At 44.1% G+C, this 24,622-nt stretch overlaps 1 protein-coding gene across 4 annotated transcripts in view; it reads left to right on the forward strand.

Moving 5' to 3' along the window:
- fndc3ba (fibronectin type III domain containing 3Ba) overlaps positions 1-24,622 on the forward strand; it is a 326,426-nt gene that overhangs the window by 231,760 nt on the left and 70,044 nt on the right. For all 4 annotated transcript variants that reach the window (XM_043702595.1, XM_043702596.1, XM_043702597.1 and 1 more), the window contains 11 exons: positions 1,191-1,348; positions 2,523-2,582; positions 4,169-4,307; positions 5,067-5,120; positions 6,040-6,164; positions 8,777-8,951; positions 10,878-10,964; positions 14,022-14,160; positions 14,855-14,926; positions 15,899-16,017; positions 18,777-18,882. In XM_043702595.1, the coding sequence (XP_043558530.1) occupies positions 1,191-1,348; positions 2,523-2,582; positions 4,169-4,307; positions 5,067-5,120; positions 6,040-6,164; positions 8,777-8,951; positions 10,878-10,964; positions 14,022-14,160; positions 14,855-14,926; positions 15,899-16,017; positions 18,777-18,882 (1,234 nt within the window). The remainder of the gene's footprint in view (positions 1-1,190; positions 1,349-2,522; positions 2,583-4,168; positions 4,308-5,066; positions 5,121-6,039; positions 6,165-8,776; positions 8,952-10,877; positions 10,965-14,021; positions 14,161-14,854; positions 14,927-15,898; positions 16,018-18,776; positions 18,883-24,622) is intronic.

Genomic DNA, 24,622 nt, shown 5'->3' on the forward strand with positions numbered 1-24,622 from the left:
CATCCCTGAGCCATGTTTCTGTAATTGTTATGATATCCCAGACCTATGTTCCTAACTATGCCCTGAGTTCATCTGCCTTCCCTGTTAGGCCCCTTGCATTGAAATAAATGCAGTTTAATTTATTAGTCCTACCTTGTCCCTGCCTGCCCTGACTGTTTGACTCACTTCTGTTCTCAACTGTACCCGTCTCAGATTGATCTCTTTCCTCACTATTTCCCTGGGTCCCCCCCACCCCCAAACTTACTAGTTTAAATCCTCCCAAGCAGTTCTAGCAAATTTCCCTGCCAGTATATTAGTCCCCTTCTAATTTGGATGCAATCCATCCCTCTTGTATCCCAGAAGAGATTCCGATGATCCAAAAATGTGAATCCTTCTCCCATACACCAGCTCTTCAGCCATGCATTCATCTGCTCTATCCTCCTATTCCTACCCTCACTATCTCATAGCACTGGGAGTAATCCAGATATTACTACCCTTGAGGACCTCCTTTTTAAATTCCTGCCTAACTCTCTATGTTCTCCCTTCAGGTCCTGATACTGTGGGGCATCAGTGCTAACCACTGTACCACCCCAATGGGACTGTGGGTCTGAAATGGTTAATACTGAGTAGTTCATTAAGAACCGCCTACTCACAATGGAAATATCACATGGACTTTGGGCCGAAAAGCCCAGGAACTTGAAGGAGAGTGACCAAACCTTCAGGGATCTCCTGAAAATCTCTTCAACTCTGTCCATCATATCAATGTAATCTCTAACTGATGTGCAGTAAGCTATTAAATAAAAGCAAAATACTGGAAATCTGAACTAAAAACAGAAGTTATGCAGAATCTCAGCAGGTTTAGCAGCATCTATGGAGTGAGAAAAACAGAGATAGTGTCTGTAGTCCAATATGAATCTTCTTCAGAATTGAAACATGTGATAAGTCCCACAGGAATTTCCAGAAAGTATATTCAGAGAGTAGGGAAAATGTGAACTGTTGCAACTTCAATGAAGGTTAGGGAAAGTGGTCTCGATAAATGGAACATTGGATAGAAACATAGGAGTAAAAGGAATAGGAAGATAGGGTGAGGTAATGAGAGGCCAGAGGAGGTTCATGTGAATCATAACCTGTAGCATGGAACAAGTGGGCCAAATGGCCTGTTTTGAACTGAAGTGTGATGCATTTCAATGTCAATGTGTTTTCTTTGGTAGGTATCCAATGTCCAAGCCAGGGCAGCTCTCCTCACCTGGGCTCCACCTACAGGCCTCACCAACGGGGACAAACAGACAAACGGCCTACCATACACCTGTAACTATGAAGTGGCCTCTTCAGATAAGGGCAAGGACGGGAAGTACAAGATTATTTATAGGTGAGAAACCCCAGCATTGAGAAAACTAGACACATTACTGCCTTCGAAAAGCAATCTCCATTTCAGACACCAGTGTCAATGCCAAAACACTTCCAGGACAGGGGCAGCACAGGGTAAATTCAGAATAAAGCTAACCCTACACTGTCCCCATGAAATAGTCCCAGGACAGGTATAGCATGAGGGTAAATTCAGAGTAAAGCTAACCGTACACTGTCCCCATGAAATAGTCCCAGGACAGGGACAGCACAGGGTTGGAAACAGAGTAAATCTATAATGTCCCCATGGGACATTCCAGAGCAGATACAGTTGGGGTTCAAGAACTAGTTAATTGGATTCAAGTCAATGCACTGTGCTATTGCAATGGATCAGAGTGCATCGTGAAGACAGTGTTCAGCTGAGTTCTAATTAGTTTTGCTGACCATTCCTAGCTTGGCTTTTATTCTCTGGAATTTTCCACAATGGGTCTCAGACTGGTGAGAAGTTGGGAATTTGCGACAGCTTCCTGCCCAGAACCTCCTCGCTATCCTGGAGAATAACCGGGAACGTGATGAGTGGGTTATTGCATTTTTAGTTTTCCTGTTGCCAACACCTTGGGTCTGTTGTCCGAGTGCCCCACATGTTCAGAAGGATTTTGAAATCTTGGAGATGTTGTTGGAGGGAGAACGCCGAGAAAGATGCAAAATGATGAGGGACTTCAGTTCATGGAGAGAGACTGACGTAAGATGGGATCATGCTTCTTAGAGCCAAGACTATCGAGGGGAATGTGAAATTGATCATATCAAAGTCATGAGGTGATTTGATGGAGTAAGCGAGGAGTAAGCGAATGCATCAGAAAGACAGTTGGTAACAGAGAATGTGGATTTATGGTGATTGACAGACATGCCTGGGGTGGGAGTGGAACGGAGATTGGGGGAATGGTTTGTACACAATAGATTGTTAGGATTTGGAACATGCAGCCTGAGAAGCAGTGGAAGCACATTCAATGAAAACTCTCCATTGGGAGTTAGCTAAACACTTGAAGGACAACCGGTTGCTAGGCAGTAGAGACAGGACCCAGGGGAGGGGACTCATTGGTCAGTGTTTCCCAAGTAGAACATGCAATGGGCTGAATGACCTCATCACTTGATGTACGTTTCTCTTTCGATTGTAATCAGTTGGATTGCTCTGTTTTCAGTGGAGAAGATTTAGAATGCAGCCTGACTGATTTACAGCCAACAACAGATTATCACATCAGGTAAGCCTGTTTACACAGTCAACTCAATTGAGTGGCCACTTGATAGCCCAGGATTTGCATATTGTCAAAAAGAGAGATGTGTTACAAACAATTTTCCTCTGGTACTCACTACAAAAGTAAGAATGTCAAATTTCAATTCACCTCAACAGCTTCCACAATAGGAGATACGCACACTGATTGGTCGGTAGGTTGACTGTTAGCAATGGTTCTGTAACCGGGCACACTGATTGGTCGGTAGGTTGACTGTTATCAGTGGTTCTGTAATTGGGCACACTGATTGGTCGGTAGGTTGACTGTTAGCAATGGTTCTGTAACCGGGCAACACTTGGTGGTCAATCTTGAGAGCTATTTTAATGTAGTTTAAGATTGTCAGTTGAGTTTATAAAATATTTCTTTTATGCATGCTGCAAGTGTCATCTATACAGACGCAGACTTTTGCCCGAAACATCAATTCTCCTGCTCCTCGGATGCTGCCTGACCTGTTGTGCTTTTCCAGCACCACACTCGTGACTCTGATCCCCGGCAGCTGCAATCCTCACTTTCTCCTACACATACACAGGGGCCCATAACCTGCAAACTACATTATATATTCAAGCCTTACTCTTTACCTGGGAGTTTGGAGAGACTTTGGTTCCCAGTTGCATTCCCCTGGGCAGCACCTCAATCAATCAGTGTCACCTTTTAGCCTTGGGATGTTTTTCTTTGTCTTTTCATGGGATGTGGGTATTGAAGGTGAGTCCAGCCTTTGTTGCTTGTCCTTCGTTGCCCATGATCGACTTCAGGAGGCAGTTAGAGTCATCCCCCCTTGATGTGGGTCTGGAGTCATGAGTGTAGACCAGACCAGGTAAGGATGGCAGATGTCCATCGCTAAAGGACATTAGTGAATCAGATGGGTTTTTACAATGACTCATGATAGTTCCCACGCCATAAATACTAGGGCTAGCCTTCAATTCTAGATTTTAATTACCGAATTTAACTTCCTCCAGCTCGTGTGATGGGGTTTGAAGGCAGATCCCCAGAACTTTAGATCTGAAGCTTTAGAGCTTCAGGGTCAGAAGTGGTTTTATCACTGCACCACCATCATGGGCTGAATGTGCTTTAACTGCCCGGTTACAGAAGGAGGCCATTCAGCCTGTTCGATTTGATCCGGCTCTTGAGAAGAGAGGTTTAACAAATCCCACTCCACCCACTGCCCTCAAACCCATTTGCATGGGGCCCAGGACTTGCTTTCCCTTTAGATTCTCTCTCCTGAAAGACTTAATCGAATCTTCTTGCGCCTCACACTCAGGCAGAACATTCCGGATTCAAGCCAGTCAGTTGATGAAAAGCTCACTTCTCATGTTGCCTCAGACTTCCTCAGCCAATCTTTTTAATTGGAACCCCTTGAGAGATCCTTTGTTCCATTAACGGCACCATATAAATGCACCAGATGTGGGGAGATAAAGGAAACTGTGCCAACTGGGAATTTATCTTCCGAATCCCCTCGACCTGACCCTTACCCCAAATGGCTACAAGACAGGCCTCTCTCGGCCAGTGGTTTTCTGCACTTCACCTTACCATGCAACCTGTCACCTTTGCCTTGCCAGAGTTTCCACAATCTATAACTCGGTGAAAGGGTCGTACTCTGAGCCAGTCAGTTTCACCACTCAGAGCTGTGCACCAGACACACCATCACCACCGAAACTCTCCCATCGGACGAAAAGCACACTGACCATCCAGTGGAAGGTAAGAGGTGACGTTCTGAGCAAAAGGGCCATCGTGAATGAAAGCAGGCACTGGGATTAGTTTGTGATTGTTACAGGGACATTGGGAATGTGGAGAGCAGTGGGATTAGTTTGTGATTGATACAGGGACATTGGGAATGTGGGGAGCAGTGGGATTAGTTTGTGATTGATACAGGGACATTGGGAATGTGGGGAGCACTGGGATTAGTATGTGATTGATACAGGGACATTGGGAATGTGGGGAGCATTGGGATTAGTTTGTGATTGATATAGGGACATTGGGAATGTGGGGAGCACTGGGATTAGTTTGTGATTGATACAGGGACGTTGGGAATGTGGGGAGCAGTGGGATTAGTTTGTGATTGATACAGGGACATTGGGAATGTGGGGAGCAGTGGGATTAGTTTGTGATTGATACAGGGTCATCAGGAATGAGGGGAGCAGTGGGATCAATTTGCGATTGAAAGAGCGACATCAGGAATGATCGGGCATTGATCCAGTGATTTTGCGGAATGAACAGAGCAGTGGAATTACTTGAGGATTGAGTTAGGATGAGAAAAGGGTGCAATGGAATTGACACAGGGCTCAAAAATGATCAGTCAGCTTAGTTTAGCTTTACTCCAACAATGAGCCAGTACCAGAATGATAGGCCAAGTGGTTTCTTTCTCTCTCTCTATCATGTCAGCTTGCACAGGTGTAAGACAAGATCTAACACTAATCGATTGTAAATCTCATCTTTTGTGTTTAAATTGTCTCTCAGGCACCTGTGGACAATGGATCAAAGATCACCAGCTACCTTCTCGAATGGGATGAGGTTTGTATTAATGTATTGGTCAAACTGCCGGGGTAGTTCAACTTCATTTCTCAAGGTTTCCTGTCGAAATCCAGAATGCCTTTTATCGAGAAATTGTATTGAAGTAGAAATGTGCTCAAGCAAGAAACATGTCTTGACTTAATAAATCAGCTCATAATCTCAGCAATCGATATCTTATTGGGGATTAAATTGCTGAATAAACTGTGCCTTTGGGATCGGAGGATCAGCGCTGTTCTTCCATTCCCTGAGAGAGTCAGATGTTTCTTTTTGTGTGACAAAACGATTATTCACGATTCTCCTTCATCAAGAAAGTAGGTACTTTTCAGCAGACAGAGCTGGAGGTGTTGTCTATTTGCGTGGATCCATGGCACAGTCACTCATGAGTGTAGACACCTGACCCAGAGTCAATCCTCACTGCTATTTCTTCATCACTAAGTAAGCCACATAACCAGGGTTTGAAACAGTTCATTCTCAGGATGTGGGTGACGTTGGCTTGGCCAGGATTTGTTGCCCCTCCCTTTGAGAAGGTGATGGTGAGATGCCTTCTTGCATTCCATGTCGGGAGACATACAATTCCGTTAGGGAGGAAGCTCAGTGATATTGAAGGAACAGTGATATATTTCCAAGTCAGGATAGTGGGTGACTTAGAGAGATGGCATTCCCATGTATCTGCTGCCCTCGTCCTTCTAGATGGTAGACTTTATTGATATGAAAGGTGCTGTCAAAGGGAGCTTGGTGAGTTGCTGCAATGCATCTTGTCAGTGGTACATACTGCGCCACAATGCTTCAACAGGGGAAGGGAGTGAATATTGAGTAGTGTGGAAATTGCCCCTATCCATCTCGGGCATTTGGGAGGCAAGTCTCACATGATCTGTCAGACTATTGATTTTAACGGTTTCTCTCCCTTCCTTGTGCTTAGGGGAAACGGAATAACAGATTTCGGGAGTGTTACTTTGGTAACCAGCGGCATTACAAACTAACCAAACTCTTACCAGCCATTGGTTACACCTTTCGGTTAGCAGCATGCAACGATATCGGCACCAGGTAAGTGAAATGGATGGGGCATTCTTGTGGCAAGCCATTTTCCTCCAGTTTTACCGATGGGGCTAGTTGTGGAATGTTGCTGTGTATCATTAGAGTCACCAGGTGTAACCAGTCCCATGGCTAAGGCAGCCACAGGAACATGGCAACTTGTTCTTGGATTGAGTGACATTGTTGATTCGGGTAATTGTTGCTCTGGAGTGGGGGTGGGTGGGTTGCTTGAGAAGGTGGTGTTCCTTTGGCTGCAGGACAATGCACTGAGCGGGTCAGTGCGTTAGAAATTCGATTAAAAATCAATGCAAGTCACAAATGAGCTCAGCCCAGATTAGGATGGCAGGCTACTTTGCTCAAAGGGTGGTGTGGCTGAACCAGTCGGGTATTTGTGACAATCCGACAGCTTGGTCACCATTTTCTCTCAACCCAATCCACAGGCAGAACTAGGAGCTTCAGTAAAACAGGGCCACCAATCATAGCAACAGGAAATTCAGCAGAAACATCTATATCCCGAGTGCAGTGGGAAAGTGGAACTCGCTAACACAGGAATGGCTGAGATAAATTCGACAGACACAGTTTAGGCAAGGCTGGATAAACCTATGCGGGGCAAGGGCACAGAGGATAGAGTGAGAGGGACAAGTGAGGAGTGTGCTGAGTCAGAGAGACGTACAGCCTTTGTCCAAATCGTCCATGCTGACCAGATATCCTAACCTAATCTAGTCCCATTTGCCAGCACTTGACCCATACCCCTCCAAACCCTTCCTATTCATATACCCATCCAGATGTCTTTTAAATGTTGCAATTGTACCAGCCTCCACCACTTCTTCTGGCAGCTCATTTAATACACGCACCACCCTCTGTGTGAAAAAGTTGCCCCGTTGGTCCCTTTTAAATCTTCCCCCTCTCACCCTAACCCTATGTCCTCTAGTTCTGGACTCCCCCAACCTGGGAAAAGACCTTGTCTATTTACCCTAACCATGCCCATTGTGATTTATAAACCTCAGCCTCTGATGTTCAAGGAGGCTCGTGTGAAGCAGAAACACCAGTTTGGATCACTTGGGCTGAATGGTCTGTTTGTGTGCGGTAAGTTTATTATGTCACTGAACACTGATGAATGAATGGACATCTAAACCCATGTGGATCCAAGTTTTTTATAAGTTCTATTCTGTAAAGGTTAGAGGCATAATCCTAGTGATACCTTGGTCTAGCTGCTAAACATCAGGCCTATGGAAATCAAAAAGCACACACAAGCAAGTAAGAATTTATTGATAGATAGAATCCCTACAGTGTGGAAACAGGCTGTTTGGCCCAACAGGTCCACATCGACTCTCTGAAAAGTAACCCAGCCAGACCCATTCCCCTACCCTATTACTCCTAACAAATGCACCTAACCAACACATCCCTGAGCACTCTGGGCAATTTAGCATGGTCAATTCACCCTAACCGGCAGATCTTTGGACTGTGGAAGGAAATCGGAGGACCCGGAGAAAATGCACGCAGACACAGGGAGCATGTGCACACTCCGCACAGCCTGAGGCTGGAATTGAACTGTGAGGCAGCTAACCACTGTGTAGCTCCAAAGTCCCCATTAGTTGGGCATGACTTTCCCATACCAATTTGTTTTGGCTGTCCTTCATTAACCTTTGCTTTTAACACAAATGCCGAGGGTTTTGTGGACCTGGATTGGCAGAATTCACAGGATGGACATAGCACAGTCAAGACATGCTCACTCACCATTTCCTCCTCTAAGGACACGGACCAATGGGATTGATTTTACCACCACTGTACGGACATCTGAAACTGAGAAGAGAATTCCACAAACTAACACACACACAGAGACTAACACACACACATTATGGAAAGTTGCAGTTGCCTTGAGGTAATAACTGATTTTATGCCTTTGCCCACTCCCCACACCTGCTGTTATTTGAATGTTCACTTTTTATCCCTAACCCTTTGCTCTCCTCACTGTTGGTATCCTGATAATTTTTTTTTTATTAATGACTTAGATGAGGGAGTCGAAGGGTGGGTCAGTAAATTTGCAGATGATACGAAGATAGGTGGAGTTGTGGACAGTGAGGAGGGCTGTTGTCGGCAGCGTTCTATGTTCTCTGTTCTATAATCAAATGTTACAATTATTCATTCCGTTTTCTTTTGTCTCACTTCTGTCTTCTTACATCTCTTTCTGCATTTTTATATTCTTCTCATCCTCATTGTCTCCCTATAATACTCTTATCTTCCTGTCTGGCTTTTCTGCCTCTATCACATTCTTATCGTCTCCCTTTCTCTTTCTTTCCTTCACTCTCCATATATTTTATCTGTCTGGTCCAATTTCTCTCTCTCTATCATGCTATCTACCCATCTCTTGCTCATCCTCTTTTGTCTTCCTCTCTCCCTGTCTTTCCTCTACCTCCCCTTTCCCTCCTTCCTTCTCACCCTATCTTTCTTTCTCTCTCACCCTCTGTCTTTGTCCTCATTTCTCTCCTGCTTTCTCCCTTCTCACTCTCTTGCCGTCACTCTGTGTCACTCACTCCTTTCTTTTTCTCATTTTTTCCCCCTTCTTTGTCTCTCTCTTTACCCCACGCATTTGATCTCCCCCACCCTCTATCTGCTGCCTACAGTGGCTTCAGCCAGGAAGTGGTCTGTTACACTGCGGGGAACGTGCCACAGCCTCCTGCAGCCCCTCGGTTGGTGCGTGCAGGGGTCACATGGGTGACGTTACAGTGGAACCGTCCAGATGGTTCGTCAGCGGAAGAGCACATCACCTACATGCTGGAGATGGAGGAAGAGAGCTCGGTAAGTGACTGCCTGGAGCTCAACACTAACCCAGAGAACAGCAAAACAGGAGCAGAATGAGGCCACTCAGCCCCTCTAGCCTTTTCAACCAGCCAGTTAAGATCATTGCTGATTTTGTACTCAACTCCATTGGTCCTATAAACCTTACCCAATAGATATATCTCAATTGCGGTTGACTTGGTTATTCAGTTGACAGCGAGACTCAACAAACCAACTTCCAGAGGAAGAGAGTTTAAGCTACTCACTATCCATGTTGTGAAGAAATGCTTCCTGAGATTGTCCCTGAACCACCTTTGAAGGATTCGCTCCCTCATTGTATACTCCAATGCACAGCCCCTCCATGCCACCACCAATATATACAGTGTACCAGGGCAAATACTTTCTCTCTATCTACCCGATTGAACCCTTTGGTTATTTTTCAACATCTCAAGCTGGAGCATATCTAAGACCAGAGTTTGAAATCTCGCCTTATGAATTAATCCCTTGAGCCCCAGTCAGCAGTTACCCGTTTGGATGGATATGAAGAGAAATTTCTTCACTCAGAGGGTGATGAAGCTTTGGAATTCTCTGTCCCAGAGGGTAATAGATACTTTCTCGTTGAATAGATTTTTAAGTCTGGGTTAAATAGATTTTTAGTTTCTTGGGGAATTGAGCAGGTGGGAAAGTGGAGATGAAGTCTGAATCAATCTTGATCATATTGAATGTCAGTGCAACCTTAAATAGGCCATATCATCCACCCCTGCTCCAATTTCTTATTTGCTTGTCTTATGAACTTGGATAAATATGTTCCAAGTCTTGGTATCTGATCTTGGAAAAAAGATGTGAATACCTCTTAACAAAGTCTTGCACTATTCATGAGCTGATGCTCACATGACAACTATCCAAACTCACTCCTCATTCTCTGATCTCATTAAGGCACTCCCACTTCTGATCCTGCAACACATCAAAGTTAGAATGCTCATTATTGTTTTGCAATCAATCCACATCCCCATGCTTCGATTCGATTCCCTACAGTATGAAAGCAGTCCCGTTGATCCAAAAAATCCACGCCAACCCTCCGAAGAGTAACCCACCCAGGCCCATCCCCCTACCCTATATTTACCCCTGACTAACGCACCTAACACTTTGGGCAATTTAGCTTGGCTAATTCACCTAACCTGCATATCTTTGGACTTTGGGAGGAAACCGGAGGAAACTCACGCAGACACGGGGAGAATGAGCAAACTCCACACAGACAGTTGCCCCAGGTGGGAATTGAATCCGGGTCCCTGGTGCTGTGAGGCAGCAGTGCTAACCACTGAGCCACTGTGCCAACCCCTTTTTTATCATTTTTTGAGTGAAGATAGCTCTCTGTCTCTGTCATCTCCTCTAGCTCCACACCCGTCTGGGATCTCTGACTGCTCTCTAATTCTGGTTTGCAGATCCCCAGTGAAAACATCTCAATCATTCGTGTCTATGCATTCACCTACCTGAGCCCTGTGCTCTGTAATTCCCTCCCTAAACCTCTCCATGTCTGTCTTCTCCATGAGTCCGACATTTTTCATCACCTATCCTAATTTTACCTCTTGTGGTTCAATCACAGATTTTGTTTGATTAAACAATAGGTTGTTTTACTAAATTAAACTAGTGCAAGGAAAAAAAAGACATGTTTAATCAAAATGTTTCATCCTGCACTCTTGTCAGTCATCATCCCATGGTGCAATCTCCATGGCAACAATCTCCAATGATCAGAGTCCAGTTGCTAACCAATCAGCATGCTATGTTCATACAGTATAAAGATATTTGCATTGGTATTGTTAAAAATTATCCTGATGATTGCAAGATGGAAAGCTTTGACTAAGTACATTATTTCAACAATATTCAAGTTCTGTGTTACTGAACCTCTATTAAATTAAATCTAAATGCAAATTGTTGCTGTTGTTACAGACTGGTGGCTTTGAGTCGATGTATACGGGTGAGGAAGTGACCAGCACTGTGAAGTCTCTTACGAGAAGCACACAATACAAGTTCAGGGTGAGCTGCTTGCCTTATTGAGGTGAAGCCTTGCTTTCTAGGCCGGAGTTCCTTACTCCAAAAGTGAGCTGTGGTGGTTCAGTGTATGTCAGTGCCACCTCAGTGCTAAAAGGTTGGATGTCAAAGTCCCACTCCTACAATGTGGACCAAAACTGCAGTTTGCAGTATTAATGCCTCAGTACTGACTCTAAAGTGAGGCCTTGCCTGCTTAGGGGGGGTGTGAAGGATCCCGTGTCCACAGTTTTGAAGAAGAACAGTGACATTCCCACCATGTCCAGTCAAAAGTTTGTTCATCGTGTCCTTATCACATAGATGTTTGGGAATCTTGCTGTAAATGTAATTTGTTAGCCACATTTTCTACATTTATTGCCCATTCCTACTTGACGATGAGAAGATGGTGATTTTTGTATTTAATTCATTCATGGAATGAGGATGTCACTGGCTAGGCCAACATTTACTGTCCAGAGGGCAGCTCAGAGTCAACCATATTGCTGTGGGTCTGGAGTCGCATGTAGGCCAGACCAGGTAAGGGTGGCAGTTCCCTTCCCTAAAGAACATGAACGGAATGGGTTTTTTTGTCTCAACAATCAACAACAGATTCCCGCTCATCATTAGACTCTTAATTCCAGATTTTTATTGAATTCAAATTCCACCATCTACTGTGGCAGGTCCCCAGGATGTTATCTGAGTCTCTGGATTAGTAGCTCAGCAATAATACCACTAAACCATTGCTTCCCTGAATACATGGACTGCAGCAATTCACAAAAGTGGATCATCACCACCTGTCAGGGCAATTAGGGATGTGTGACATCAAAAACATTCTGTAAATAATCCACAGTAAGGGATCTACACCACAAAACATACTTCATTGGCAGTGGAGTACATTGGGTCTTCCCTCAGTTCTCTCTCCCTCCGTCAGCATTTCCTGATTTTCCATCGTGCGTCTGAGATGAATGAAGCTAGTTAAAATCACCTCTGAAATATCTTTTTAAAAAATCCTCCTTGGTTTCCTATGCTGATCTCTGCCCCTCTTCATGAGTGACCTAATCAAGGCAGTCAGGCTGGTAAATTGTTTATTTTTTAAAAAGTAATATCCATTTGTGGCTAGGCCAACATTGATTTCCCATCCTTGTAGCTCTGGAGAAGGTGGTGGTGAACTGCATTCTTGAACCTGTGTGTTGTATGTAGACAGATCTACAATGTCTTTGGGAGGGAATTCCAGGATTTTGACCCAGCGAAACTGAAGGAATGGGAATATACTTCCATGTCAGGATGGTGATTCATTTCAAGGGGAACATGCCATGGTGGTGCTCCATGAATCTGCTACCCTTAGCCTTCTAGATAGTTATGGTCATGCGTTTAGAAGGTGCTATCTAAGATGCCTTGGTGATTTTGTGCACTGTATCCTGTAGATGGTACCCACTGCTGCAACTGTGCATCAGTGGCGGAGGGAGTAAATGCTTGCGGGTGGGGTATGCTCTGCAAGCCTAGGGGCCCAGTGAGCATTTTCCCTGCAGCAGTCACTGCCACCTGGTGGCACTACTGAGCACAAAAACAGTCGGCCTCGGATTGGCCAGGAGCTCACAATAAGCGAGACTTCCACTCTCAAGGTCTTGATTTCTGGGGAACGCTGTCTGGTGGCCTCCCTGCTCCCTGATGGAGGTGTGGTTCAAAAGAGGCAACAGCTATTGTGTCAGCAGGCAAGACCCCCAACATCTCAACAAGTTACCGTCCCTCGAACAAAAACAGAAATTGTTGGGAAAATTCAGCAGGTCTGACAGCATCTGTGGAGAGAAAGCTGAGTTAATGTTTCAAATCCAGTGACCCTTCCTCCGAACTGATTGTAGCTGGAGAAAGATTGGTATACAGAGAAACCTCGATTATCCGAATGAGATGGGCGGGCACCATTTCTTTCGGATGATTGATTATTCGGTTAATTAATTTCCTCTGGGGCTCAGAGTTTTCTGTGAGGTCAGCTCCCCATTCAGGAGACTAGGCAAAAGCACACTGCGCGGGAGCCCCCACCTCCTGCCCCCCCAACGCCGTCAACCCACCCCACCCCCAAACCGCATCCTCCCCCCAATCCCATCAACCCTGACTGCCCCCGCCCCATCCCCATACCCCGTCCTCCCCCAAACACGTCCACAACCCCCTCCGTGCCCCCAAACCCTAAAGTGTTGGGGGAGAGAGAGGGCGGGAGATCAGTCATTTAGAGATAGTGCCTGGACTGTCCAGGACTGTTCTCGGCAGCATTTCACTGAGCCGAGTTCATTTTTAATCATTGTACCTGTAAACAAAAGACATGGTCAGGATTGAAACAGCTCTTTGACGTAATGTTTCTATCGGGACCTTGAGATCTCCCTTGGATAATCCGATATTCGGATAATTGATATTTGGATAATCGAGGTTCCACTGTATATGCTAAAGATGTGGTAGAGGGTGGGGAGAGGAGATAAAGAGTGACTATAAGTGAAGATGGAGCCCAGATAGAGAGCAAAACAGATGGGCAGACAAAGAAATGGATAACAGTCAGCCTGGGAGAATCAATAGCTGCTAATGAGGACCATTAGCGGCTGACAGTGGGAACATTGTGATAGCAGCCCATGTGATGACAAGGTCTGGTGTGTGGAAGTTGGAGTAAAACATTGGCAAAAGTGCTCAGGCCCTAAATTTATTGCACTCAGATTGAATCCTGAAGGCTACCAGGTCCCCAAGTGGAAAATGAGATGCTGTTCTTCCATCTTGTGCTGAGTTTCACTGGAGCACTGCAGCAAGTCTGAGACCCTGAGACAGAGATGTTGGCCAGAGAACACAGTGGTGTGTTGAAATGGCAGGCAACCAGAAGCTCAGGGTCTCAGGGTTCACCCCTCAACTCTTATTTCTCAAATAGATGCTGCCTGACCTACTGAGCATTTGCAGCATTTCTCGCTTTTGAAATCTTTAAGAGGCTCCAAATTGTTTTAGTCTGTCACCGTTTCCTCCTTGTGGATGGAAACGCAGCTCTCTGTCTTGGGCGTGTATAACAAAAGTGACGTATGTGTTTGTTTCTTCCCCCAGCTGATAGCTTCCAACACAGAGGGCAGCAGCAGTCCCAGTGAAGTGCTCGTGTGTATCACCAACCCAGACCAACCAGGGCCTCCATCCACACCCTACGTCATTGGCCCACCGCTCTCTCACAGCCTTCACCTCAAGTGGGGTGTGTATATCCTTCCCCATCTGGTCTTCTCCTCTGCTGCTTGGATTGTCGAGTAACTTAAATATCCGTGCAGTGCCTGGTTAGAATCGTTTGGGCGCGATGGAGGCCATTCAGTCCATCGCTCTGAAATTGAGCATTCCAATGAGTCCTGCTTCTTCCTTCCATTCCGTGTAGATTTGCAAATTGTTTCCTTTTGACTACTTATCCAGTTCCCCCTTTGGAAGTTCCAACTGAATCTGCTTAGCTTGTCCAAGCAGAGTGTTTCAGATCACAACTCACTGAGTAAAAAGTCATATCCAACCCCCCACCCCTGTCATATTGACTTCTGGTCCGGTAATGCCTCCCTTTCAACATTCTTATCTTGGTTTTCAAATCCAGCCTTGACCTTGACCTCTCTGAGACCTTCTCTGGACTTTTAGCTTCCAAAATGACTGCACTCCCCCCATTCTGGCCTCTTGCACCTCCCACATATTAATCACTGGAGCATTGCTGGTCATGCAGTCAGCTGCCAAGGCCTGTTCCTTCCCTGAAACTTAAAATCTACCTCTTTGACCAAGCTTTTAAGTTGCCTCTCCCTAATCTGTCCTTCCACTTCTCGTTGTCAGATTTATTTGAATTATGCTCTCATGAATGCTTTACTAATATATCTGTCAAGCCAGGTTTTATCTAACATAGACTCCTTCAATGATTACAGACCCTCCAGAAGACAATGGCGGATCAGAAATTCTGAAGTACCTGCTAGAGATTTCTGAGGGCAGCTCCGAGGGTGAGTTAAAATGTAACCTTTAATTTTCCTCTCATCTCCTTTCCCAGCAGCATTGCAGCAAGCCCTGGAGAGTAAATACTATAATAAATGGTGGTCTTTGTGGGAACATGTCCATGTATGAACCTCGTAGATCCCTCGACCCAGAAGCAGAGTTTTCAAGGACATCCCATCATTCCCAAATACAATGTATCAGGAAAATCCTGTCATTCCCAGATACAGTATGTTAGGAACATCCCATCATTCCCAGATATAGTGTATCAGAAAAATCCTGTCGTTCCCAGATATGGTGTGTCAGGCTTTATGTCCCATCATCCCAGATACAGCATGCTAGGGCCATGGACGTGATCTGGACTCAGCCATTTCAGATTGAAATGAAGGGGAATGTCTTCACTTAACCCTGTGGGTGCTGTGATGGAGAACGTTCCAGAACGAGATTGATGGTATTTTGGGTGAGAAGGAAATGGAGGGATATGAGATAAGGAAGAGGAGTCAAAGCAAAAGGTTGGCTATGATCTTATTGGGTGGAAGGGTAGGTTTCAGGATGTGAATAGAATACTCCTATTGCCATTTCTTGTGTTCTTATGTCACTCCTTCCTCCAAATCCCTTTACTTGTAAGTAAGGCACATCGGGATGATCCAGCATGACATTCCCAAGTACAGGATATTGGGTTTGTCCAGTCCCATATCCCATTATTCCCAAATACAGGATTATAGAGGAACCAGGTTCATACACCAATGTTGCTAGCTGAAGATTTGGACGCTAAAAGCAGCCTGGTAGTGAGATATGGGGATCCTCACAGAACGTTATGACTAACTATGGTCTCTATAACATGTTATGGTGCTGTGAAAGTTTAGCCTGTACGTATGATTGCTGCAGTGAGATGCAATGACTTATAGCCCTCTATGTTGCAATGAAATCTGAGTGGGGATGCGAAGAGGCTGAGCTTTCTCCTTTCACTGTATCCTCTGCAGGAAGCCAGTGGGAGGTGGTGTACAGCGGATCACTCAATGAGACTGTCTGCCAACAACTGAAGCCAGGCACTTTATACAGGTTCAGAGCCTGCTGTATCAGCACTGGGGGACACAGTCAGGTACAGCAACAACAAATTGTATTTAAACAACAACTATAATGTGGGAAAGACATCCCAAGGCATTTCAGAGCATTACCAAATAAAATTTAAGATCAAGAAGATTTCAACCCAGTGATAGCATCGGGTGGCAGGATCCCCAGTCTCCTGCCCAGGATCCCAGTGGCCACCTTTTTAACTCTGGGGGCTGTCTTTGTTACTTTAAAGTGAACCTTTCTCCCCACCTTAGGAATCGGTTCAGCCAGTCAGCTGGCTGGCAAGCTCAGTGAGTCCCTACAGCAGCACTGGGACACCAAGCCATCCCTACAGCGAGGAGCCTGGACACAGAGATAAGTCCAGGATATCGCCGAGGCCCAGTCAGAGCGATGGGGATAGTATCACCATATAGTATATGTGGAGGAGAGTGGGAGGAGGTCCATAATAGTCCATTAAGGATCGCAATAGGCCAAGGCTTCGAGTCATAGAGATGTACAGCATGAAAGCAGACCCTTTGGTCCAACTCATCCATGCCAACCAGATATCCTAAATTAATTTAATCCCATTTGCCAGTACTTGGCCTATATCCCTCTAAACCCTTTATATTCATATACCCATCCAAATGTGTTTTAAATGCTGTAATTGTACCAGTCTCCCCCACTTCCTCTGGCAGCTCATTTCATACATGCTCCACTCTCTGCGTGAAAAAGCTGTCCCTTAGGTCCCTTTTATATCTTTCCCCTTCTATTTAAACCTATGCCCTCTACATCTGGACTCCCCCACCCCAGGGAAAGACCTTGTCTATTTATCCTATTCATGTCCCCCATGGCTTTTTAAACCTCTATGAGGAGACCCCTCAGCCGTGGGACATAGAGTCATAGAGTCCTACATTTGGAGACAGGCCCTTTGGCTCAAACTGGTCCGTGCCGACCAAAATGCCCACTCAAGCTAACCCCATTTCCCTGCACTTAGCCCATATCCTTTTAAACCGTTCCTGACCATGTATTTGTCCCACTGCCTTTTAAATGTTGTTAATATGTTGTTAGCATCTGCTGCCATCTTCACATACAGGAAGATTTCAGAGAAGTGAAGCTTGGGCAGGTAGGTGATGGGAAGACTTCCAACAATTTATACAGTAAATACCATTGATACAGCAAATGGCTCAACCCTTAGCAGCGTCAACACACAGAGAGATCTAGATATGCAGGTCTACCGTTCCCTGATCATGGCAACACAAGGTGGTCAAGAAAGGGAATGTGACATGTTTGCCTTCATCAGTCAGGGCACAGTGTACAAAGATCGTCAATTTGTGTCACAGCTGTATCTAACTTTAGTTAGGCCACATTTGGAATATTGTGTAGAGTTCTGGTCATACCACCACCAGTAGGATGTGGAGGTTTTGGAGAGGGTACAGAAATGTTGCCTGTTTGGAGATATTACCTAGGAGGAGAGATTGAACAAACGTGGTTTGTCTTCATTTACATGTCGGAGGCTGAGAGGCAACCTGGGAGAAATTTTCAGAATTATGAGAGGCATGGATAGAATGAATAGTTGGAATTTTTTTTCCCAGAGTAGAAGTGTCAATTACTCGAGGTCATAAGTTTAAGGAAAAAGGGGTAAGTTTAAAGGAGATGTGAGAGCAGGTTTGTTTTTTGTGGACGACCTGGAATGCACTGCCAGAGGAGGTGATTGAATTAGTTACAATAGCAATGTTGAAGAGGCCTCGTGACAAATATATGAATTGGCAGGGAATAGGGATACAGATTGCACAGAAAGGTTTTTAGTTCAGTGTCGGCGCAGGTTTGGGGGGGGGGCTGCGAAGGCCTTATTCCTGTGCTGTCCAATGCTTCCTTGTTCTTTGTTCACAACCAGCTTCCTTTGTGCGAGCTTTGTGGAGACATTTGTGCCCCCCCCCCTTTCCTGTTGATTCCAGTTTTGCTAGGGCTCCATATCAAGGGCTGGTCGCTGTCATCTCCCTTCTGGATGTGATGTCAGAAAGGACCAGCGTAGACGAGTACAGATATCACTGAGGATTGTAAGGCTTGAGGAGGGTCATGAGTTGAGGAAAAAGCCATGGAGGAACTTGAAAATAGGGGTGAGTCTTTAAACTCAAGAGGTCGCTTATCTGGAAGCTGATGTATGTCAGCAAGCACAGTGTATGAAAGGTAAAGGGGTAGAATATGGAAGCTGATAGTGGATTTTAAATGACCACAAGTGGAGAACGTGGAAGGCTGTGCAGAGGGGAACTAGGATAGTCCAGCCCATCGGTAACAGAGATTACCTGAGACAGAAGTGAAGGGGGTTTTCATCATGTCAGAATGAATCTCAGGACCAACGGTAACATCAGGGCTGTGAAGAGATTGGATTAATGTCAGCTGGAGCCTGTAGATTAGGAGCAGGGTGCCAAAACAATCGCTTCAGTTTTCTCAATATTTTATTACAGTAGAAAAGTAGGTATCCAGATGGTTAAGTGATGCCCAGAACGATAAGCAGATAGGTAGATGAACAGCCAGCCAGATCATAGCATTCACTGCCCTCCTCATTTAAACATCTTCTGAACTGAAATTCTGCAGAACTGTCCCAAAAGCCCTTGAAATCTATGTTTAGGGGAGTTTTTTTTAAATAAAGCGAAGAAAAAAATATACCCAAGCGATGAGTTCAAGAGAGTTTGACATTTGAGTAAAGGTGTTCAGTCCAGAACGAAGTGATCTGACACCGTTCTGTCTCTCAGTTAGATTCTTTCTAGAGTTTTGCTCCAAGGTGACTCTGTTTCTTATCTGCTGTAGTGTTCGGAGAGTCTGTCTGTTCGCACACAGTGTGTCGCACCCGGCCAGTGTCAACCACCAAGGCTTGTCGGCAAACCAAAACACAAAGAGTTTCAGATGCAGTGGGGTAAGTGTCACAGTTCTCGGATATTGTCACAGTCAGTATCTACTAAGTAACTAAATGAGAAGATCTGGTTAAGAAAAGATGGATTTTTGCAGTATCCTGAATGCATCTCTCAGAAGCATTCACATTGGAAGAAACAAAAGTCTACCATCATTAATTAATAATCGTCCATCCAGCTCTCCCTAGCTTCCTGTCCTTTCTGGATATCATATACTCTTCAATATTCAGGTCCAAATCTGTCATCTTTCAGCCATGTCTCTGAAAGATTGTATTTATTTCTATTTGTGCTATCAGTCCATCTGTTTTGGTTTGAATTACATGTGCATTCAGCTACAGAGCCTCTGGGTTTGTCCTTTAATTATTTATGAAACCTCCAGCCTATCTGTAGATTTCCTCTTAGATTTGTATTCTCTATCAATTCCTGTCAGAGTGTGTTTATCATTTCCCAGATAAATACATTTCTTTCTTGCCTTGTCTCCAGTTTTTGATTTATGACATCCTGTTCAATTTACTTCCTTTCCTCCACTATTTAGTTCAAAATCCTCTCAACTTCCCCAGTTCATGAGGACATCAGCCTCCAGTCTATGTATACCATCCTAATGGTATAGCCTTCACTTTCTCCAGTAGTGCTGCCTGTGCCCCATGAACCTGTACCTACTTCAACCACATCAGTCTCTGAGTCATCTATTCATTTGTCTGATCATGTTTACTCTAGGCCAAGTTGGACATCTCTCAGGTAATAATCCAGACAGTGTTACCTTTGAGGTTCTCAATAATTTGATGCCTGGCTTTTCACAATGACTATGCAGAACCTTGCTCTTTCTCTCTTGTCTATGTTGTTGGTATCTCCATGGACCACAATGACTCTAAGTTTCCTTCTAACTCTATGCAGATGTTCCGACCACAGGTGCTGGCCAGGAAACTCAACCCTGTGGATTTTTGCTCTTGGCTACAGAGAATGGTTTTGATTCCTTTCTGCTCTCACTATATTGTTCCATACTACCACTCCGTTCCTTTTAGCTCCCCTCAACATGAATGCCTTTCTGTACCTCATGTCAGTGTCTACAGCCCTCACTCTCATCCAGACAAAAGCTGAGGGAACCTCAGACCTGGTGGATAATTGCCTCCTATACTCCTGCCCTCTGGATGTCCTTACTTTCTGCACTCACAGTCACACCTTACTTGTGAACCAAAATGGAAAATTCTATTGTCACACTGGGGTGTTGCTGTAGAAATCAAGGCCCACTATTCGCAGGGCTGACACAAATGTGAAAAGATTTTTTTTATCAAACTATCCAAAATCTCTGCCTGACTGACAAACCCAGGCTAAAAAAAAATTGATTAAGTCTCCATAATTAACAAGAAAGCAGTTATTTATCCTAAGCAGTGCTTTTTTAACCAATGGCAGAAAAGAAACAATAATTTTAACTCATAGCTCTCTATCGCTGAAACACTACCTCTTTAAAAACATTCCCATTACCATAGAAGCAGATATACTGAGAGGCAAGTTAAGGCAAAAATATTAATGGCAGGAAGGAACAAAAATATAAGCAATGAAACAATTCTTTCAGGTTGGTTCCTTTAATTGCATTGAAGAGACACAAGGTTCTGGATACTCTGATTCTCAGTCTCTCATTCACTGTTTGCAGATTTATCCTTTCAGTTTCTCTGAAGGGGTTTTCCATCTTGACGGAAAATTGCAGAGAGAGAGGGAGAGACAGAGCAGTTCGCTGCTTGGTATTTCTCTTACTTTTTGCACTTACAGGAGAGAGACAGAGAGAGAAAGGGTGAGGGCTTTAAACGCTTCCTCTTTCAGATCTACCTGTTGTCTTGCTCAAATGCAAAGCTTCAGCCGTTCACTCAGGAACCAATCAAGACATTGTGGATATGCCCTGAATGCGCACAACTGCTCCTGGATGAGAAACCCATCAGAAGTGTCTGTCACGAAACAAAACTGGTCTGCCCACACACCCAGGGAATTGAGGTATCTGACACCCTCCCCCACTGCTTTAGTAAACCTGAAGTAGTCTCGGGTGGTTGAGAGTAGCCACCTTTTTGGTCAAAGTCCAAGCATCTTGTTAAGTAAACAGAAAGGTGTGAGGAGCACACTAGTCCCAGGTTCATCTCCATATACCTCTGGAGCAAGTAGGGCTTGAATCCAGGCCTCCCAGTTTATTGGTAGGGACAGTACTCCTGTGTCACAAGAGAACATCTTTTTTTGTTTTGACCAAGTCATGATGACACCATCACAGCAGGCAATGCTTATTGCACTCAATCAAGTATTAACCTTTTCAGACCTATATATAACACTTTGGCATATAACACACCTGATTGAGCTCTTCGGGAAGTTTCATTAAATGGGTCATCTCAATGACAACTAGGGAAGAGCAATAATGCCAAATTAAACAGCAACACCCACATCCTGTGAATAATTTTATAAAAGATGATGCTATACAAATGCAAGTTGGATTCTCCTTGTTACACCTGGGCGGCAGTGATAATCACTTCAGGGGTTCGCTCACTAAGCTGCCACGGCCTGCCGGCTAGTTCCCATGTTGACCCGTTATGGTGGGCATGTGATAGAGCATCCCTGCAGATCACAAGAGATCCTGCTTTAAACGTGCAGGCATGCAGTTTTAACCAGAGAATGGTACGGGAAACAAAAGAATCCAGAAAATCCTTCTCCGACTCCTCAGCAACAATTTGCATTTAGGTAGCACTTTTATTGTGATCAAGCATCTCAAGGTTTTTATTAGGAATTTTATCAAATGTAATTTGATTCTTAAAAGTTGTGCACAGAGATAGTAGGACAGGTGACAAAAACACAGGTATCTTCATAAAAAGACATGATACCTGGTTTCACATTCCCAATGACTGCACCAGTTTTGCTGTGGTCAGGAACTGATCCAGTTTTATTTTTGAAGGGTTGCAGTTAACTGGGTTCATAGACCAATATCTCTCTGGGAACAGAAAAGTCTGTTGACCTCTAACCCAGTTCTATCTAAAACATATGAGCCCTGGTCTGTCCCTGTATGTTGAACTGATGGATTTTTCCAGCTACTCCGTCCGACTCGCCAACAGAGTCTGGAAAAGGACAGCAATAGCCTTGTGGCACTGAGATGGAGAATGTGTGAGAGTCAGTTTATAAATACTTGTCAGGGCTCATTATTTCCAACCCAATTATACATGACATAACCCCTCATGTAATAGACCTCTTAATTACAATGCACAGCAGAGTAAAAGCTCTTTATTAAGAAATGCCAAAACTAAGTAATTAGAATGTTCAATTCATTGAAGAGCAAAGCGAATTAGGTTTCTTTTCCCATTTTCATTACACATTGAAGAGTTTGCAGGGATATAAGAGAGACGATTGCTGGCTTGTTTTCAGCCTTTCATTTCCACCTTCTCACTTTCAATATTTCATACAAATTCTCAAGGCTGATCCAACTTGGATTATCAGCCAGACTTCCATTTCATCAGGATCGCACAAAACGTTTCTCAACCAGAATTACTGATTGAAGTGTAGTCACAGGTAAGGATTAAGATTCACAGCAACCAATTTGTATATAGCAGGCTATTATAATCCCAGCTGGTATTATTGTTGGTTAAGTCAGCTCCCAGACTGAAACCTTGTTTGATTGTTTTAACAAGTGGTCTTTTGCTGAAACATAGCACACAATACTGCAGATTTTGCATTTATGATAAAACAGAAGTTTATAACAAAAGAAATGAAGATAAAAGAGAATAAACCAAAGCACATACAAAGAACACAATGTAAAAGATTTTTAAACACACTATAAAAGTATAATTTCACTAATCCCAAAATACTCCTTTATTAATTAAAAAAAAACAAAACAGGTTTTATATTGTATCCAAAACATTACTCATACAATACTCATACCAGAGTCCCTGTATCTAGCACTTTGGCAAGTTTAAGTCACTTGTGATTTCAGTTTCTAGACTGAAATTACATATAGCTTCTTCCTGAAGTTTTCATACATCTGAGCTCCAATGTATTCAGTTTTAAGTAATCTCATCAGGGTTTTATCCCAACATTTCTGGTCTGACACTAACACCAACTCCTCACTGTGAAATAATTATTGTTCTCTATATATCCTTTCCTTCCCAGGAGCACTGATGTACACAGAAATTCACTTCCAAGGCTTCACAGCACTATCCATCAAAGGTCGCACTCTCTAATTATATAGGTGTTTCATTAAGGCTTAAAGAAAAGTCAGGTTCCAGAGCAAACAAACCTTGACACCCCATTACTTCCCTTACTGGGTTGTGAAGCAATCAAAAAGAAACAAAAGTCCATTAGTGGTACACAAAACCCATTCACTCGAAAGCCAAGCCTCAAAACTATTTTTAGAAGAGACCCCCACGTTTACAGAAATATTTAGAAATTACAGCAAACCTTTTAATAATTGACACCTATGGGACTAGGAATGTGCCATTTGATCAAATATTCCAGTTGATCAAGAGGTGCCAACTATGAATGTAACACACACTAAGTAATAGAAATGTAACGCAGGGGGTATACACATCACTGTTAAATTTTAGTTACAGCAGAAACCACTTAAATAAATATGCAACTTTGCCTTAAAAAAATTTACCAGCAGAGAGCTTCTCACTCACTCCCTCAATTGACTACTCGGACATCGCAGTGATTGTGACAATTCAGTAAACCTCCAGTATCTGAGGTATATATTTTTTTGTTGGTTTATTGAGAGTGCTGGTTCAAAAGGTGCTGGTTAACATGAACTTTGCTTTAATTATAAACTTCATACACTCAGGCAATCCATCAGTTACCAACACGAAAACTAGGGACCGAATCTCTCAATAATATGCATTTTTAAAAATGCATATACATTCCATCGATTAATACCTAAAAGCTCATACAGGCAGCAATCTGGTAATGAACAGATAATGTATTTACTGGTCATAGTTGGCTAATATTGAGTAAGACAGCATGAAGAGCCCCCCTGGTGTTGTTCAAAATACGAGCTGTGGGATCATTTGTATCCAACTGAAAAGGCAGAGGGGACTTCAGTTTCATCTGAATTGAAAAATTGCATTTCTGACAGTGCAACCTTCCATAAGCACTGCACAGGGTGTGTCAGCTTGGGCACGAATCTCTGGGGTGATCTTTAAGCTTCTGTTACCCTCAAAGTGAGTGGTGGTGTGTTGGTGGTGGGTGGGGAAACAGCGGAAGAAATAAATACAAAGCAGCGCATGCCTGACTTTCAGCTACACCCCACTGTGCATAGCGCCTGTCCACAAGATGCACTGAGGTGTTTCACTGATGCGGAATTCTGTAGGAGTAATTCCAATGGTCTTTTGAGCTCAGCTTTAGGCCCAGATTCTCAATTGTGAGGAAGGGGCCTTGAAACATTCATGAAAATATAGATTCGGGGGAATAAATAGAACAAAGAATGGTGGACGCTAGAAATCTAAAACAAAACCAGAGGTTGTTGCAGATGCTCAGCAGGGCTGGCATCATCTGTGGAGAGAAATTACAGCTAACATTTTAGGTCCAGTGATCCTTCATTGGAACACAGATTCCAGGGAGATGGACTCTGGCTCATTTTAATGACTGGGCTCTCACTACGTTGATCTGAGTGGGTGACCCGCAGTATCCTGCTCAGAGAACACAAAAGCAGTGAGCAGCCAGTGGGATCTGGTGGGATTAGTCCCTGTTCAGCAGATTGATGTAGTGCGAGGTGTTGGGGTGGTCTGCCTC

Source organism: Chiloscyllium plagiosum, chromosome 13, assembly GCF_004010195.1.
Source record: "Chiloscyllium plagiosum isolate BGI_BamShark_2017 chromosome 13, ASM401019v2, whole genome shotgun sequence".
NCBI lineage: Eukaryota > Metazoa > Chordata > Chondrichthyes > Orectolobiformes > Hemiscylliidae > Chiloscyllium > Chiloscyllium plagiosum.